The sequence below is a fragment of the Stenella coeruleoalba genome (assembly GCF_951394435.1).
Source record: "Stenella coeruleoalba genome assembly, chromosome: 2".
Lineage (NCBI taxonomy): Eukaryota > Metazoa > Chordata > Mammalia > Artiodactyla > Delphinidae > Stenella > Stenella coeruleoalba.
In genome coordinates, this window is record NC_137147.1 from 90,371,198 (window position 1) to 90,391,048 (window position 19,851).

Sequence of the window (19,851 nt, forward strand, 5' to 3'; positions counted from 1 at the left end):
TATTACTTAAAAAAATGACTTTTACTAGGAGATTCAGCAAAACAGATGTAAGAATGTTCCAACCGTGGTTTCAAATTATGCATTACGATCCAAGCGAACATCAATTTCTCTGCCACTGATTTTTATGCCATTCATTATTCTGCAGGCTTTTTCAGCTGATTCTGGGGAGTCAAATCTGACCGTTCCACAGCCTTTTGACTTTCCATTCTCCATTTTTATTTCTGCAAACATTACATGACCTATAAAATAAAAATTATAGAATTACTAGTCTGTTTAAACAGGTTCCATTTCACTGCACAGGTTTGAAATTTCTCGTAGCCAACGAAATAACTTGGCTAAAAACATCAATGATTTTAAAACAGCACATCATATAAGCATTATTCTCATCATTTTATATTCTGAATATAATGCAATTCATATAAAGTAATGAATATATACAGGTTATAACATACAAAATTGAAATCAAAATAAATTTGCTTAGGATTTAATATTTTATTAAAATAAAATTTTTTAATGTTAAATCCTTACTTTTAAAGTGAATTTTATAGCAAGATAAGGTAAGCTAGCACAAAATGACACCAAGTCACCATGCCTAATAACAAACTTACAAATTCAAACAAAATTATTTTTAGAAAAACGATTGCTCTTTTATGCCCAAATCCCCTAATCTCTCTTCCCTCCCTTTTATCCTCCATTTCACTCTTTTATCCCTGAAAACAGTAGCAACTGCCCAGAAATTTAATTTTTACCAGGCCACAAAGAGCTCCGCTAATTCTGCTTTTCAACCACAGTGCCAAAGTCATTTATTCAATATGACAATTTGAACTCCACATGTAAGAGTGGCACCAAGTATATTACAGAAGCAGGCATGTACGAGATACTGTAGATTTAAATCAATAAAAGTAGAAAACAGTGATGATAAAGAGCACAAAGAAGAAACTTAGAGAAACTTCCAGGAGGAGGAAAACCAGACAATGGTTCTGTTTTAGTTAATATCATTACTGACTCTATACAGACTGGTATTTGAAACAAATGAATATCATTTATCAAAATACATAGCCATAAAAATCCATCATCCAAACCAGAAACTTCAGAGAGTAAAAGGGAGACTTAATAATAATTACACACAAATAACAGATGTAAACATTGAGACTATCCCCAGGCATACAAGGATGTATGATAACCCAGTTCACACAGATTTAGATGTGAGGTCACTACCTGCCATGTTTCCCTCCCGTTGAATATTATAGTTGCCAGATCACTATGGGCTAATTTTAGTCTGGCAATAAAATCAGTCAGTCAGACATATTTAGTTCTATAAAGGGACAAAAAAAGGAAAAGGGGGGAAGGTAAAAGAAAAGGGCTTGGGCTTCCCTGGTGGCGCAGTGGTTAAGAACCCACCTGCTAATACAGGGGACACAGGTTCGAGCCCTGGTCTAGGAAGATCCCACAGTCCGCGGAGCAACTAAGCCCGTGCACCACAACTACTGAGCCTGCACTCTAGAGACCGCGAGCCACGACTACTAAGCCCACGTGCCACAACTACTGAAGCCCGCACGCCTAGAGCCTGTGCTCTGCAACAAGAGAAGCCACTGCAATGAGAAGCCTGCGCACTGCAACGAAGAGTAGCCCCCGCTCGCCGCAACTAGAGAAAGCCCACGCGCAAGACCCAATGCAACCCAGAATAATAAATAAATTAATTTAAAAAAGGGCTTATCAAAAAATTGCATAAGCCCTTTCTAGGCGATGGGATGAACTTTTAATCCCAATGCATGAGTAAGATTTTTTTTTCCTGTTTAAATTTTGATCTGAATGATTTCTACAACATCCTAGGCTACTTTTCTTCTTTTGTTTATTCATCCATCCCCGCTCTGCCCCATTACTGCGTTTTTTAAAAACCAACTGATAGGTAATCACTCACCCACTCAATACTAATTAAATGGTTCAAGTTAATAAATATCACACTGAACCAAAACCATGATTTGTAATCCAAGCCAGGCAGTCTTTAACTGTGTTCTAAAAGTTATAAAACAGACTAATTCCCAGAGAAATTATTATAATGGTTAAAGTAGATCCAAAAACTTTTTAACCTACAACAGGTAAAAAACCAAACACACCCCTGTGCACCATTAGTGGGAATGTAAACTGGTGTTGCCACTACAGAAAACTGTATGGCAATTCCTCAAGAAATTAAAAATAGAACTACCATAAGATCCAGCAATTCCCCTCCTGGGAACTTATCCGAAGAAAATAAAAACACTAATTAAAAAAAGATACATGCACCCCTATGTTCACTGCAGCACTATTTACAACAGCCAAGATATGGAAGCCACCCAAGCACGCACTAATCAGCCATAAAAAAGAATGAAATCTTGCCATTTGCAACAACATGGATGAACCCAGAGGGTATTATATGCTAATAAGTCACAGAAAGATAAATACTGTATAATTTCACTTATATGTGGACTCTAAAAACCAAAAGAAATGAACGTAACAAAACAGAAACAGTTATACAGAGAACAAACAGGTGGCTGTCTGAGTGGAGGGGGCTGGAGAGAAGAAAGAAATAGTAAACGAAGATTAAGAGGTACAAACTTCCAATTGCAAAATAAATGAGTCACGGGTATGAAAAGTACAATGTGAGGAATATAGTCAGTAACTATGTAATATCTTTTTATGGTGATATATTATAACTGGATTTATCGTGATGATCATTTGCAAAGTACGGAAATATCGAATCACTATATTGTGTAACAGGAACTAACATAGGGTTGTAGGTCAATTATACTTCAAAAGCAAAGAAACAAACTCATAGGAAAAAAAAGAGATCATTTTGTAGTTACTAGAGGCGGCAGGTGGAGTGGAGAGGGGAAACTGGAGGAAGGGAGTCAAAAGGTACAAACTTCGAGTTATAAGATAAATAAGTACTAGGGATGTAATGTACAACATGGTAAGTGCTGAGTGTTACATATTAAAGTTGTTAAGAGAGTAAATCCTAAGAGCTCTCATCACAAGGAAAATCTTTTTTTCTATCTCTTTAATTTTGTATCTGTGGGATGATGGATGTTCACTGAACTTCTTGTGATAACCATTTTATATGTGTAAGTCAAATCATTATGCTGTACACCTTAAAATTATACAGTGCTATATGTCGATTCTATCTCAATGAAACTGGAAGAAAAAAATTTAAAAAAATACAGAAATCACATTTTCTAACGAACACCATAAAATGAAACTGGAGACTATATATATATATTTTTAAAGCTTTAAAGACAAATGCAGAGCAATTTCCAGAGTCACAGTCCTCTTAGTATCTCAAATGCTGGGACCTGAAAAAAAAAGCAAGTTTAATTAAAGAAGCATACCTTGGTAAATGGGAGCACTTTACAGTGATTTTGAAGAGGACTGTGGAGAATTTTCAAGAGCTTTTAAGGTTAAATGTTCTTCATTATCCTAAATTTATCTGTTTTTCTTAACATAAGTATCCCACCATAGGTTTATTAGCAATACTAAGGTTCACTCAAGCAAGAAATCTTCAAAACTTCAAAGGAAAATATGTAATAATCTCTTGCAAAATCCGTTAATCTCCCAGGACAAGTTTCTCTTTTTTTCTCTTAAATTTCCCCTCTTTTTAGGAATCATGACTCAAACCCCCGAATTCCTGACCTCACAGTGATCTCAAGGCTTTTCTAGCTGACAAGGTCTATCAGCTAAGATACTTGAACCTTCTTACAGTTTGGACACTCAGGTTTATAGAGAAAGTAACTTATAGATACTTGTTTCACGGTTAGATTGCCCCAAAAAACCCCTAGGTATAGAACTAGAAAGTTCTGTTTTCTAACTTTCTTCTTAATCCCATAAAAACACCAACTGAGATATATTCTTTTCTAAAGATAAATAATTGAGGAGAAAAAAATTTAGTTTTAATTAATTAAAATCAGACTTCTCTGGTTTTGTACATGCTCCGAGGACTCTTAAATGACTGAAATATCTACTGATCTTGTGTGATTCCAAGAAAAACAAAATAGGGCTGCTATTTTAGCAACAGTATAAAAGAGTATGCAATGAGAAATCAGTATTACAGTAATCAAAAATACTGCTGTTACACATACTAACTACAAAAAATGACTCTCCTGCAATATAAGAAACCTTTCTGCTTTATTTAACTCAGCCTATTAAGTAATCTTGTGGGGTATACTCTGGAAAATGATGATGTAAAAGCATATCTAAAAACTGACCAAATTAAAGCATAAATAAATAAATAAATGGTTTAATAAAACCTACTTCCAAAGTACAGCTGTAACATAACCACAGGACAAGAAAGCAAAATCAGATATTCTACAAGAAACTATAATTATGATATGGGGGACAAAAAACAAAGTTTGAGTGTTTCTTTACAAACAAAAGAAAGTGACTATCTATGAATATTCTTCATATATTGTTTTTACTCTTACTGCATTATTTTTACTGTTATTTTAATCTAGAGTCCACTAGCCATGCTTGAAGCACCATGTGTTTTAGTAAATAAAATCCACCACAAGTCTCCATTTTCTATGCAGGTAACAGGTAGCATACTGATGTAAAAAATGAGAATAATGGAAACCTGTGGAACAACGTTATATTTGGTATGGTTTATAGCAGAAATAATTAAGAATGGGCTTTCCTTGCTCTGCAGTTCTAAAACACACTAAGCCAGAGTATAGTTAAAGTGTACAGACAATATGGAAGTTTGAAAAACTACACCTATTTGACTTCATTAACACAACCTGAACTAATGCGGGGTCCAACTCTGAATGGGTTAGTTATTTATACTCAGTCTTCTTAAAAATGTGTATTGAGGAATTACATATAGCAAAATAAAAGAAGATCTACTTTACTATACTCACTTCCTTCTCATCTTGTTATATTTGGGGATATATGAATACATTTTTTCCTGAATTATACCTGCTAAGGAAATGTTGTATTGAGGGTTATTTAACTCATACTCCAACATTTTCTCGATCTTTGTAATTGCCCCACCAAGGACAATTAACCACTCTAGACATCTAATAATCAGAGGGCTTGCTGATGGGCCATTTACTAGCAGTTACTGTCTAGAGGAGAGCATGGAGTACCACTAGACTCCTACTAAGAAGTAATCAAGAGAATATACTTACTCACCTTGGGCTCAGGGGGTTAAAAAAATAGCAAAAAACTGACTTCTACTGTGAAAAGGGGCACTACTGGCTTGGAGCAGGTTAAAAAGAAACTTTCCATTCTAAGAAAGAAAAGCTAAGATTTGAAAATAAATAAAGTGATGTGTGGCAGAAAAACAGATGGTTCAGTTCATACAAGCCAGATAATTTCCATAGTTGTCAATAGCTGGACACTTAATTCTATAAATTATTACTGTAACTTATCTTCCTTTCCATCAATGTAAGTTCAAGGTTAAAAACAGGAAGATGGTAGGAAATTATTTACTATGGTATTACCTTAATATAAATCTGAAAGTCAAAAGCTTTTACAATTAGAATTGAGAAAACAAAACCAAAAAGCATTACTCTCATGATATAATAAAGACTGATCAAAAAGGGACATAAAAATAGAGCTAAAATAACAGAGTTAAGCACTTTATTTTATTGGCTAAAATGTTGTACAGATTTTTTAAATGTAGATTTGGGGACTAGTTTTTCCTTTTAAAAAATGTTTTTGAATTGTTGATGTCCTTCTGTCAAAACAATGCCAGCAACAAGTATAGAAGCCCACCAAAAGACCTCAAATTTGCTGCAAGCCTTGCTCATATCTAATCTTGAAAGGAAATCTGCCTACGTACAAGGAAACAGTCAACTCAGTGTTGGTCACATTTTCACTAATGTCATTTGTTTGCCCCACATTGTTCTTTATCTTGTTTCATTTCTACTTTTTAAAATAAAGTCATATGTCATCTGGAGATTCTTCTTCACTGAAACTACAACAGCAGGGATTATCTGTACTTGCTGCCACCGCTCCTCATTTGATGGATCTCACTAAGGCCGTAATATGCTCATTTCCCCTGTAGCCTATGGGATTCACGGGTAGATGCTGCTTACTCATCCTGGTAGATCTCCTTACTCCTACAAAGACTACCAACACCTCAAAACAACTTGATAATTCTGCTTTCTCTTAGTAGCAACTATTTACTAGTTGACTTGTTTACAACAACTTTTTTATCAATAAAAATTATCTTTCTCTTCTTTGAATAAAATGTAAATAAATATAAATTAAAAGATGATCAACAAAAAGGAGCCACTAGAACATTGTAGACAGATACACACTGTATGTTCTTTGAGGGCAGGGGTAATATCTTACTTTCTTCCCCTTTCTAACCCTAATGATGAGCAGACTACCAAAAATACAATATTTGTAGATTTACTTAATAAATAACCAAATAAATGAATGAAGATCTTTTCAGAATGCTTAACTCATTCATAACATTTAATAAACTCCTACTATACGTGCAGAGGCAACGAAATGTGCTAGAATAAACAGATGATGGTTCTTGCCCTCAAGAGCCTCCATCTGGGAGGGAAGAAAACATGTGAACAGATTACCACAAGAAAAGTTAGGTATAAAGTACTCTGAGAACACATTAGAGAACAGTTTCCAGAAGGATCACTTTGATCCCCTGTGACAGTGGCTACAAAGGTTACTTTTGTGGGAGAACACTAAACTTATCCCCTTCATGATCTCCAGAAATTAAAGATATATTCCAAATACTCTTAACTTTCCATTAACTCTCAAAGGTTGAATATACCACTTTTACTTAGCTATTTTTCATCATTATATCCCACCGACATAGTTGTACTATTAATACTCTCTGGGTTACCATGCAATAGCAAAAAAAAATGAGCAGGACATCTGTTACTTTGTTCTACTCACACTTAATCTCTCATCATTACAAAAAAAGGCCCTCTTTTAAAAGTAATAAACCACCTAATCATCTACAGACCTAATGAATATATTACGGTCGTATAGGTAGTATCATTATAGCCAAGAACAGTTTATAAAAGGAACAGAAGGGCCGCCAGAATGTACCTGTCTAAGGCATTCTAGGCAGTGGGTTCTACGCTATCAGCTAAGTTTCCTTTATTGTATAGGTGACAGAGTGCGCAGAACGGGTCTCATCTATTAACTCCATATCACTTGGATGTCAGCATTTCATTGGGTCATGTTGACAAAGCACTGTACTACATTATAAACAAAGAAATACATATACCATTCGTTAGTATTTCCCACATAAAAAACATCCTTTTAAATTCAAGCAATGATGATATAGTAACCATTTAAAAATCAGGTAATAAAATAAGCCCTTTCTTTATCCACAGGAGACAATGACAGACTGTACTCTAAAACTTGTTATTTAGTAGTAATTTGCACTGCTGTACGTCAGAGGATAGCAAAATAATTCATTTCTTTGAAGTGGAATTAAACCTGTCATACTACCCAGGAATAAGCATCTGGACAGGTAAAGGTCTAAGCAGTATTTAAAAGTTTAAAATCAATTTTTCCTCCATAATCAATATCAATATATCTACAGTCATTGGCATACTTACCACACTGACTGAATTTCTCTTTTAGTTTCTGCCAAGTCAAGTCAAAAGGCAGCTAGAATGAAAAAAGGTATTAGTAACAGATATACAAGGAAAAAAATAATTTTAAGTATACTTTACATTTAGTTGCTTACATTTCTGACAAATATCTGGTTGCCTTTGGAGCCTATTCTGTCTCTCATTCCGCTTCCCATAGGACCTGATAAAAATCCTCGATCCATATCGATGCTCCTTTCCAGTATAGCTCCTATACCTGGTCCCATTCTATCAAAGCTGGAACTCATCCGATCCAGTCCCATCCCCATTCCTCCAGTCACACTGTTCATGCCACCCATTCCACCACCTGGATTTTCAAGAAGGGAAGGGAGGATTTGGGAGTTTGGTGTTTTTGTTTTAAGAACAGAAGGAAAAGGAGAAGGAAGAGGAAGGAGAGAAAGAGGAGGGAGAGAATCATTTTTGAGAAAGAAAGAGAGAAAAATTAATTCATTTATGTAATTAGACAATATATAAATAAAATTATTTTTATACACACAATATAACAATCTTCCAAGGAACAGATTTTAATTTTGTATATATTCAGTTAGTTGAATGTTAATGGCTAACTGAATCTGTTCATACTATTATACATATACATTTCTAAAAAATTATATCCTGATCATAAAACATAAGTTATATAAATTTTCTATCAATGACTTTATTCATTAATGTTATAGTAGTTTGTATCCTCACTTTTATCTTTTAATAATACCAAGCTTAGTAATTGTTAGAACAAAGACATATGGGGTAAATTCAAATAATTACAACTACAACGTATCAACTGTTGCTCTCATACTGTCCTCCATAATATTCTTTTCCTAGCTTACCTTTCACCTCAGTATCTTGTTTTGTATACAATTGCTCTTTTCATATCAATTCAATTTTCAATAACCACAGAAAAAGCTAACTTTTAGTCTCTATGTTATACAGAACTTGTGGAGATAACAACAAAAACTGGAATCACACTCTTTTAGCCAGAGCTTAAAAATCTAGCTTGTAGCTCGTACCCACTTGATTCTTATACATTGAGTCCCCTTTAACTATTCCAATCCTACTCTTTCTCAATCGTATCCTTTTTTCTCGTACCTAATATCCCCACTCTAAAAATTAACATCACCCTCAAATTGGCTTTCTGTGAATAACATATATAAAATTAGGGGAACAGAAGTATAAACACTGAGGTGAAAAAGGAAGGTAGGGAAGTTATGATTAACAGGAAAATGGCCAAGGCCGAAAAGATGATGAAAAGAAGGAATAAAATGAGAAGCAAGGTACAATGGAAGTATCTTCAGCTGACAAGATTTTTTTAACTCACTCTTAGAAGAGTTCAAGTAGACTTTGTTTCCTATTTGTGAGATTTCAATCAATTAAAGGAAGTCGGTAACTATGGAGAGCTCACATAGACATGGTTCAGTAAGCAACATGGGTCAAAAACTAAGCCTTGTGTTAAGGGTTAATATAAGGCCTAAAATGTACTAGTGGAAACAGAGGGAAGAAATTTGGCATTCCCCAGTTTTGCAACAATAGTACTCTTGATTCTATCAAAGAAAAGGTTTAAGAAGCAAGGAAATAAGCATTTCTTTTAACCTTGCCCTCAACCTCAGGAGGTCTCCAGAAGTGTTAGATCTGAGGCGATTCACCTGCGTTTACCAAAAGACACAATATTTTTTCACAAATGAAATAAGCTAGTCTCCAACAGCAGTTATAGAGAATAAGCAAAGAAACAGAGTTGGTGCTAAAGCTAATGTTGTTCGTGACATATGATCAGAAAAAGCCCCAGATTCTTTAGTTGGAATAAAGGTTCTTGAATTGGGTGACAGTTAACACATATTCTGGTGTTAGTTTAGAAATGTCAAAGAAGTAAAATTCAAAGTTAGTTAAGAAATTTCCAACAGCAATAAAACAGTAAAGCTCAATAAATATCAAAGTTTCTCTAAATTATGACAAGTCATATCAACATATAAGAACAAAGTATTACAATACTACAGTAACTACTCTTGCAAAGTTTTTTGCAAGTATTCAAATATTACTGTAAAATTCTAGTAAAATTTAAACCTACTTATTCCAGATCCTACTGGACCCATGTTAGAAGCTCCTATTCTTCCTGCAAACCCTCCAATCATTGCACTGCCTAAACAAGGATGGAAAGATAATATACTAATTAATTTAAATAATCATACTTTAAAATTCCCAAGGTATTATGCTCTCAGAAGATGTACAATAACTGAAAAGTATAAAGTCTTCTACAAATAGGGTTCAAATATGTAAGACACTGAAAAAGAGAGCTAGTACATTAAAACCTCTGAAGTATTTTTCTTCAAGTAATAAATTGCACGAAACATTATAAATTTCTAATTTTTCATACAAAAAAAGACAGCCAAACTTCGAAAAAATACAACCTGCAAAAAGAAAAGAAGTAAACAGCCAGCCCTACCAAGTCTACCAAAGGAATCTCCAAAGCCTCGATTTATTCCAATATCACCACGTCCAAAATCTCTCTCCATGCTACTAGTCATCGCACCACGGTATAGCTCTGAAAAGATTATGCAACAAATTAACCCTTTTTCAAGTATTATCAATAAACAGTAATCCATTTAGGAACTTATTGAAACTAAACTGTAATGACAGCAAAAGCCACAATACAAGAAGTCCATGATTTACCCAACCTACTTCACATGCCACAGATATCCCAGTTCCGCTCTGCCTGTCCCTACCCCTGGTGCCCATACATCCTCTGAAAACATCTACAGTATCCATTCCTAAGTAAAGGGGGGACATTTTTAATAATGGAGAAAATGAAATGTAGTATACACATCCCACTATATACATTTACCTACCTCCCATTCGACCAACTCCTCCAAATCCTCCCATGCTACTCATTGCTTCCAGACCACCAAACCCAATTCCTATGGAATAAAGGTTAAGTTTGAGATCTGTCAGTTATATAGCTGAAAGGTATATTTTGTAAATATTAAGTCTCATCAGTAAGCTCTTCATTCACCCTACCTTGTGCAACTGCTTCTTAACACATCACCTTCCATATCCCTTAAGTATGTACCAGGCTCAATTTCTGCTAGCAGCCTTTAGGACGTGAGCCAACAATAAACCATGACTTTTGTTTCCCTTGGAATTCTCAACATAGTTTCTAACTTACTAAACATGGTGATGGGTACATACAAGAAAACAAATGCTTATACATACCTCCTCCAATTCTATTCATTCCTCCAAAACCTGGACCATCCATTCCCATACCTCAAATAAAATACACAGTATGTACTTTCAGTAAATCTTATTTTAATGACTAAAGAATGACATAATGCAACACAGCAAAATAGATACCAATGGTCTAGTCACAGTGGAATACTAGAGAAGCAGCAGGGCACAGATGGGACGGTTTAAAGTGCTATGCCACAGCAGGTGTCTAATCATGAGTCTTCAAAAAGGCCTCTTTGAATATTTATTAGACAAGAAAACAAAATTCACTGGTCATACTCACATTCAGTTAGAGAATATCTAGGACTAGGTAATCGTTCATTTTTTTTTTCAGCTCAGACACACAAATATCACTACAGCAGACTGAGAGATCAGGTCAGAAAGTAAGGACTCCTTTAAACATGGCAGCTAAGGGAGCAGTAAAAAATGAAAGAATAAAAATAGTATGTGTTTAGGAGGGTAGAGGGCCTAAGAGTAAGGGAGAAGATTTCCATCTGTTTAGACCATAATGATTACCATAACTACCCTCACAATTTAAAATGTAACTATAGCATCTCAACAAAAATAGAAACCAGATAGCATTAATTAGTCCATCAATTAAAACAGCAATTCTCAAAATATGGTCTAAGGACCTTTGAGGGTTCAATAGGTCAAAACTCCTTCATTATCCAAATAACACTAAGATATTGACTGTTTTACTCTCATTTTCTCATGAGTATAAGGTGGAATTTTCCAGAAACTACATGATAGATGACACTGTAACAAACTGAATGCAAAAGCAGATACAAGAGCATGACTGTCTTGCATTAAGCCAAACATTAAAGAGATGTACAAAAAGGTGAAATAATATCACTCTTCTCACTAATTTTTGTATTGGAAAATACAATTTATTTTCTTAAAAATTACATTTATTTTAACACATAATGTGTTTATCATTGTTATCTTAAATAAATATGTAAATTTTTTTAAATTTCTAAGTTTTAATTTCAAATACAGTAAATACTGACAAATATAACCACATAAGCAAAAGCACTTTGGGGTCCTCAACAAATTTTAAGAGTATAAAAGGGTTCTGAAATCAAAAAGTTTAAAAATCAATCTTCAAACATAAACTGTAGGTTAGTCTACGTGAATAGCCAAACAGCTATCTGAAAAGCTACCCTCCCAACTAGATATTCAAATTTAAATTGCGTATATGGTAGTATTTCAGCCATTCCACAGATACTGTATATCCATGATACACAAGGCATAGACTATATTGAATATTCTCCTTCTACCTTAAAGACAATTCAAAATCTAAAAGGCTAAAGGCTAGCTAAAAGTGCTAAAAGGCTAGCTGTAACGTGGCTGCCCTCAGAGGAACCCTCCTGACCTTCTGTTCAACCTCTTTCACGTTCTCTGCTCTCAAAGGTTTCATTCCTTTTTCAGACTAAAGTAACATCTTAAATATTCAACTATAAACTACAGTCCTTTAAATATTATTACAAACTAGTAAATATAAGCTTTACAATGTAGCAAATGTATCATTTAAAAAGAAACAATAAAGTTAGAATACTCACCACTTGGACCTAAATTCCCCATTACACCACCTATGTTCAACTGGCTGGCACTAATAGGCTGTCCACCTGGACCAAGTCCCATTCCAATGCCTCCAAGACCACCTAAAACACAAATAAGAATATTATTACCAACTCTTATATGATCAACTAACTGGCACTGAAAAAATTTTTAAAGCTATATGCCTGTAGTAGTATTTCTAAAATTTCGCAAATTTGTAAATAAGAGCACCACAGTTCTTGTTTTCATTGGAATGCAGCACATTGAAGCCTCACTATAATATCATTTACTAATGAGAAGTGTTTTATGAAGCAGATCCATCTTATATCCCAGTTAAAGGCATACTGAAAAAGAGTAATGAAATACCAAGAGGATTTTGAACCACCTTATAAATGACATACATATCTGAAAATAAGAATCTTGCTTGAATCTGTAGACCCTCTTAAAACCTAGGAATTACTTTTCAGATGGTTCAAATCAAACTAAAAAGTCAACAAACATGAAAACATTGAATAAAGCAAACATTATATTACCTAGTTTTATCACTGAAATAAATATTTATATAAACAAATATATTTATTTATATTTATATGGTATTTTAATTTATTTATATACTATGGTATACAGTGTTTTCACATCTATTTTTTTTTTTAACATCTTTATTGGGGTATAATTGCTTTACAATGGTGTGTTAGTTTCTGCTTTATAACAAAGTGAATCAGTTATATATATACATATGTTCCCATATCTCTTCCCTCTTGCGTCTCCCTCCCTCCCACCCTCCCTATCCCACCCCTCCAGGCTGTCACAAAGCACCGAGCCAATATCCCTGTGCCATGCGGCTGCCTCCCACTAGCTATCTACCTTACTACGTTTGTTAGTGTGTATATGTCCATGACTCTCTCTCGCCCTGTCACAGCTCACCCTTCCCCCGTTTCCACATCTATTATCCACAGATGAGGTAATTTTTGAGACCGTTAAGTTACTTGTACAATGCCATTTAACCACGTGATTAAGCTAAGACTAGAATTCAAGTTTTCTGTCTCTAAATCCAGTATTCTTTTTACTTTCTCTCTTAAACTAAGTTCACTGAAAAGAGACTGTAAGAAGACAATCTGATGACTTAAAGACAGTGGGAACTGTTTTATTCTACTAAATCTGAGTTTGACTTAAAAGTTCTTGCTAGTCAATGTAGCAATTAGTAAGTGGTAAGGGCTGAGAAAACCATATACTATATATGTATTTTTAAAAAGAGTACAGAAGCATGTCGTGTTAAATTGGAGAAAGATCGATGTGACCTGGTAAAAGAAATATCTTTTTTAGCTCAGTCCCTAAAAATGGTTCAAAGCAATAGCACACTTCACTATCAACAATGCTCATGTCTACACCTAAAACTCTTACTTTCTTCTCTGATATCATTCTTCACTAAAAGGAACCAGGCCTCTTTGAAAGTAGGCCAATCTCATGTCTTTGAACAAGAAAAATCTTCATGGATCTGGGAAATCCCATTCTCACCAGAAAGTAATAGCAGAGGCATAGGAAATGAGAGGTCCCCTCTTGCCAAGTTATAATAATTTGAGAAAAAGAAGGGGGGGGGTTGGGGAGAAAGGCAAAAAATAGGGAGGTTAATAATAATTAACTTAACTAAAACAACAAACTGATTCTGTTAAAGTCTATGAGTTCATATTACATCTCAACAGAAAAGAGTACATAAAACCATAAATCTTAAAAAGAACAGATATAAAAGTATGAATGTAATTTTTAAATCTAAATAAATTGAAAAGTACTAACAGTGGAAAATAAATCGAAAGCCCCTACTTTATAAAACCAGGATATTAAAAGATGACACCCTGAGTGATAAGGAAGAGCAGGAAAGGACTGCCCTACAAAGGGAGAACAGGTAATATTCAAAGACATGTAAGCTGAGAATTTATTTTAAAAAACTGAATTCTCAATTGTGAAAGCCCAATAAACAGTAATCCACATCCACACTGTAGTAAAACTGCATGCCAAAGATAAAGATCTTAAAATCAGCTACATGAAGAGCACAGCTTATCTATAAAGAAAGGACAGTTCAACTGATAGCTGACTCGATAGCAAATATAGAAGCCAGTAGACTGGAATATTTTTAAAGTGTTGAGAGAAAATAAGTACCTTAAACTATATAACCAGTGAAACTATCTTTGAAGACATTTATAGACAAACCAAAATTAAGAGAATTTACTAGCAACAGATACTCATTGAAAGAGCTTTTAAAATATATGCTTCGGGGGAAAAAATAGTGCCAGGGTCTATGAAAGCAGATGATAAGTAATAATAATGCCTAATTTGTGGGATTGGAAGCAAAGCAATATATAACTAAAACATTGAGCAATAATAGCATATAATTCGGTAGGAAAGTGATTAGAATTAGAGCATTCAAAGGTCATTCTACTATTGAGAATAACTATATTAACTTCAGACTTTATACAGGCATATTAAAATATCCAGGATAACCACCAAAAGAGAAAGATAGGAGAAAAATAAATATAAACATTTGTAAAACACAGAAAAATAAAACACATAATAAGATAATGGGAATTAATCCAAATAAATCTACAAATGTGAATAAACAAAACAAAGCTGTTGTATCTCCATTACTATTAGACAAGTGACTTAAAGGTAGTTACTAAGTATGAAATCACTCTATAATGATAAAATCTTGATTCACTAAGAAAATATATCAGTTCTAAACCTGCATGCACCTACTGAATTAGTTTCAAAATAGTTCAAGTAAAAACAAGAAAAAATATGCAAATTCACCATTATAGCAGGGGATTTTACCATAAACTTATCTCAGTAATTGATAGCACAAGCAGACAAAATTACTAGCAGAGATATAATTTAAATGATTAACAAACTTGATTTAATGGACATATACAGAACAGTATACTGCACACCTGAAGTATTTATTAAAATGTATCATATATTAGGCCACAATGCAAAGTCCAAATTAATTAATTGATTCCAAGGAATCACAGAGACCATCTTCTATGACCACACTGTTAAGTTAGAAGTTAGTAAGAAAAAAAGTATACATTTGGAAATTCAAAAATATATGACTTAGGAAGAAATCATAATGGCAATTTAATAAAAATTAAATCACAATAAAGACACTCTATAGCAAAACTTGTATATAGTGGCCAAATTTATAGTCATAACTACTTGTATTAAAAAAGAGGCTGCAAATTAGTGAAGTACACATTCAACTTAAGGAGTTAGGACAAAAATAAGAGACTAAACCCAAAGAAATAGAGAAGGAAATAAAACTAAGAGAATAAATTAAAATATAAAAAATGGAATTCACTTCTTTGAAAGCACTAATAAAACTGACAAATCTCTAAGAAAACCTGACTAAGGGGGCTTCCCTGGTGGCACAGTGGTTAAGAATCCGCCTGCCAATGTAGGGGACACGGCCTCGAGCCCTGGTCCGGGAAGATTCCACGTGCTGCGGAGCAACAAAGTCCGTGCACCACAACTACTGGGCCTGTGCTCTAGAGCCCGCGAGCCACAACTACTGAGCCCACACACCACAACTACTGAAGTCTGCGCGCCTATAGCCTGTGCTCTGCAACAAGAGAAGACACGGCAATCAGAAGCCCACGCACCGCAACAAAGAGTAGCCCCCCCGCTCACCGCAACTAGAGAAAGCCCATGCGCAGCAGTGAAGACCCAACGCAGCAAAAAAAAAATAAATTAAAAAAAAAAAGATAAAAAGAGAAATTGCAAACCACTGGAATTTAAAAAAGAACTATGGATGTGGCAAAAATTTAGAGACTATTTTATGCCAATAAACCTGAAGATGAGGAAAAACGGTAAAATTCTCAGAAAAGTAGAAATTACAATTGAGTCAAGAAGCAATAGGAAATATGAACAATAAATAGTTAAAAATCTTCCCACAAACAATAAAACAAGGCCAGACAGTTTTACAAATAATTTCTAGCAAACATTGAGAACGTATTATTCTAAGAGAAAAAGAACAAAACACTCCTCAACTTAGTATTGTTTCTAATAACAGAAAATTAGAATAACCTAAAAAATATATATGTAAAATGTGGTATTAGCAGTTAAAATAAAGGAACTAGAGCTACAATCTATCAAACATAAATGAATCTCAGAAACAATGTTAAACCAAAATCAGCAAGTTGCAGAATAATAGGCACAATATAATTTCACTCACACCAAATTTTAAATCCAGCAAAACAATTTCATATAATGTTTATGGATGTATAAATGTGTGATCAAATTATTAAAACCTAAATGATAAACACTGTATTCATAAGTTGTTTCCTCTAGGTAAGGTATCTAGTGGGAGGTGGTAGGGGAGAAGAATCTTTACCTGTAAAATTTTATTTTAAAGAAAAATCACCTAAAACAAATATGGTCTACACAGCTACACGAGTGATTTTATATTTGTATATTTTAAATATTTTATGGAAAAAAAACTTTAATAATAACCAGAGAAAATACAACAAAAAGTAAGAACACAAGGTAGTATTTACTGAGTGCTTACATTATGCCAGAACTGTTCTAAGTGCTTTACATATACTATATATTAATTCATGTAATGCTCATGCCAACCCCATGAAGTAGGTACTATCAAGCATCCTCATTTTGAACATGGGGTATTGAGACACAGATGTTAAGTACATCATATTGCTGTTTTATAATCCTTTGGAAAACAATTTGATAATACTGATCAATAAGCATACCTGAAAACCTGTAAATCTACATCAAGATATCTATCTTAAGGAAATAACCAAAAACATGCCAAAGATTTGTATACAAAAAGAAAGAAAAAGAAAAAACTCTATTGGTGATTAAAGGGAAAATGTTAAAATACCTACAATATACATAACAGTGAAATAGTTACGGAGCATCCATGATAGATTATCAACAGCCAATAAATTCTGGAAAGAATTTTTAACATAGACTAATGTTTTTGTTAAACAAAAAAATAGAAAATTATTTATATGGTAGTTCTCCACTGTGTAAAAAAATACACCTAGAAGGAAAGACTGGAAGGAAATGCACAAAAATGTTATAATGGAGGTTACTTATGGGTGGTAAAATCACAACGATTTTTTTCCCCCTCACATATGAGCTTAACAAATTTTTTAGTATATATTGCTTTTATAATCAGGAAAAACTACAAAAAGAAAGAAAAGTGTCTGTCACATAGAATCAATTATGCCAAACTAGCTCCATAACTCCAAACACCAAACTGTGGGCAACTTGGGAAGTAGGCACAAAAATAAAGTTTTGCTTAGCATATCATGAAATTGAAAAAGAATAGTCTGTATTACTTCTAATAATAGCTTTTACTTACGTGGTAATTGTGGTGTTTTACTATCATGTGAACGGAAGTCTTCATGAGGGACAGACTTGTCATCCTAATTGCAAAAAAGTTTATTATATGGTTAATATATAATTAAAAAGATCTGTAACATAGAAGAGAGCAGATAAAACATTTGAAGAGGTTGGAGAGTTGAAGTGATATACAGGAACTCACCATTTTCACATGCATAGGTCTATCAAACAAAAACTGCCCATTGAACATAGCTGTTGGTTCAGTCAAGGAAAGCCAGTTAGGCAACTATGAAATTATACTTGAACACAAACACATTTTTGATAATCATATTTAGCATCAGACTATCTCTAATATTTTAAAAAACATCCTTAGTATTTTACTTATTTGTATTAGTCTCTTCCGCATACTCAAAAATCTTCATTCTTTGCTTTATAGTTTTATTTTATAAATATCTTTAATTCAACCACTGCAAAAAGAAAATTAACAAGGCTTCATTTAAAGCAACTGTATTAACGTACAATGAATTACATTACTGTCAACAGCATGTATACAATTAGCTGTGGTAGGAAGAGAAAGTAGAAAAAAGTTCATACCAGGCCTATACAATATGGCTAATTCAAGTTTTAAGAGTGACTTTAGTACTTGGACATAGTAAAGGTTTTATGTGCTGGAGACCAAATTCTAATACATATTTCTAAGCCAGGCAACCTTAAATTCCATAATCCCCACAAAACGGTATCAAACTTCTTCAACCTTATTAAATAATGCTAAAGTGTAAATCAGGATACAAATTGCTTGAACTGCTTCAATTGCTTGTTCAAAAGTGACTGTGCCCATTCCTCTGCTCTTGCCATCTTTGTCTTCTTTAATATCTGCCCGCTTTACAGTTCCAGCTATGCTGAACACTTCCTTTAGCTTCTTCCAACCAACTTTGAAGTCAAGCTTAATATAAAATTATATAAAGTTACACACCTATTAACTCCTCTCCCCACTTATAAATAATACAAGTCTTTTCTAAACTCTCAAAAAGATAAAGAACTATAATTCTTGTTAAACAGTATATCAATAGTATTCACGTAGAAACATCTTAAATTATTAAAGATCAGTTAAGCTACATCTACATTGTTCCTTACCCTTATTTTTTTTAATTCCCAAAACAGTCTCTCAGAGCTGCTCAATCCTGTTTTGTACATTTGAAACTTTCGTATCTATTTTTACTGACAGAAATTCAGATTTTGGAAAGTATGGTTGATATCACTGACTTCCAAAAGCTTAGAACAAATGACAAACCAACTACAACATGCACATTCACAAATATCAAGTATCAAAGCTAAAGAAAGAAATCCATTTACCAATATGAACAAAAATTACATATAATGTAAGTACATAATTTCAAGAACTGCTTAAGTGTTTATAAATTCCACAGTTCCGTTTTAAAAAATCCTAAATACTTGTATTTACACTCTGACCTTATATTTATGGACTTAAATTGGGTTTGAGTTTACAATAATTACTGTTTTGCTTAGTTAAAAACAAGCAAAATGTTCTATAAACCTATGACCCATTCATCTAATTAAATAATCTCATGATTAGAACTAAATATCTGAATGGCAAATTTTTAGAGTAAAGCTTAAACTTACATTAGCAACAAAAATTGTGGAACCAAGTCTACCAGCCTGCAAATTACTGATAACCTCAGGAGGAATGTTTGGATTATTGAGAATGGAAGGTGGTAAATTCATCAATCCCGATCCCATGTCGGGTACATGTCCTCCTGGAAATGATCCTCCTGTTCGTTGCAGTGCCCTACGAGCATTTTCTCCATCAGGATCCTATAACACACAGTGAATGTTAAATGCCACCAGACACATCAGTAAGTCTATATCACTAAAATAACAACTTCAAATTCTACAGCAGCTATCCCAACTGGCTCAAATTAGTGGCCCTCTTGAAGAGTGAGCTTTTTTCTCATCCAGAGAATTCAGTCCCATAAAAACCTGTGGATAGACAAGAGATTTCAGTCTCCAGGGATGTCAATTAAATATCTCTTTCCAATCACTAAAGTCACTTAAGAACTTGAAATTAGTTTAATTTTGCCCTCATACAGGTATACAAGTATATGGCACA

The 19,851-nt window shown here is 33.8% G+C and overlaps 1 protein-coding gene across 2 annotated transcripts in view; it reads right to left on the reverse strand.

Annotated features, from left to right (window-relative positions):
- Positions 1–64: 64 nt before the first annotated feature.
- The window catches only part of MYEF2 (myelin expression factor 2), a 31,441-nt gene continuing 11,654 nt past the window's right edge, over positions 65–19,851 (reverse strand). The window contains exons 6-17 of one of the 2 annotated variants that reach the window (XM_079914319.1): positions 19,365–19,556; positions 18,513–18,666; positions 17,926–17,975; positions 17,743–17,806; positions 12,377–12,478; positions 10,806–10,856; positions 10,442–10,510; positions 10,039–10,137; positions 9,664–9,735; positions 7,703–7,911; positions 7,572–7,623; positions 65–239 (exon numbers count right to left, since the gene is read on the reverse strand). In XM_079914319.1, the coding sequence (XP_079770445.1) occupies positions 76–239; positions 7,572–7,623; positions 7,703–7,911; positions 9,664–9,735; positions 10,039–10,137; positions 10,442–10,510; positions 10,806–10,856; positions 12,377–12,478; positions 17,743–17,806; positions 17,926–17,975; positions 18,513–18,666; positions 19,365–19,556 (1,278 nt within the window). In that variant the 3' untranslated portion in view covers positions 65–75. The remainder of the gene's footprint in view (positions 240–7,571; positions 7,624–7,702; positions 7,912–9,663; positions 9,736–10,038; positions 10,138–10,441; positions 10,511–10,805; positions 10,857–12,376; positions 12,479–17,742; positions 17,807–17,925; positions 17,976–18,512; positions 18,667–19,364; positions 19,557–19,851) is intronic. The other variant, XM_079914320.1, reaches the window with a different exon arrangement.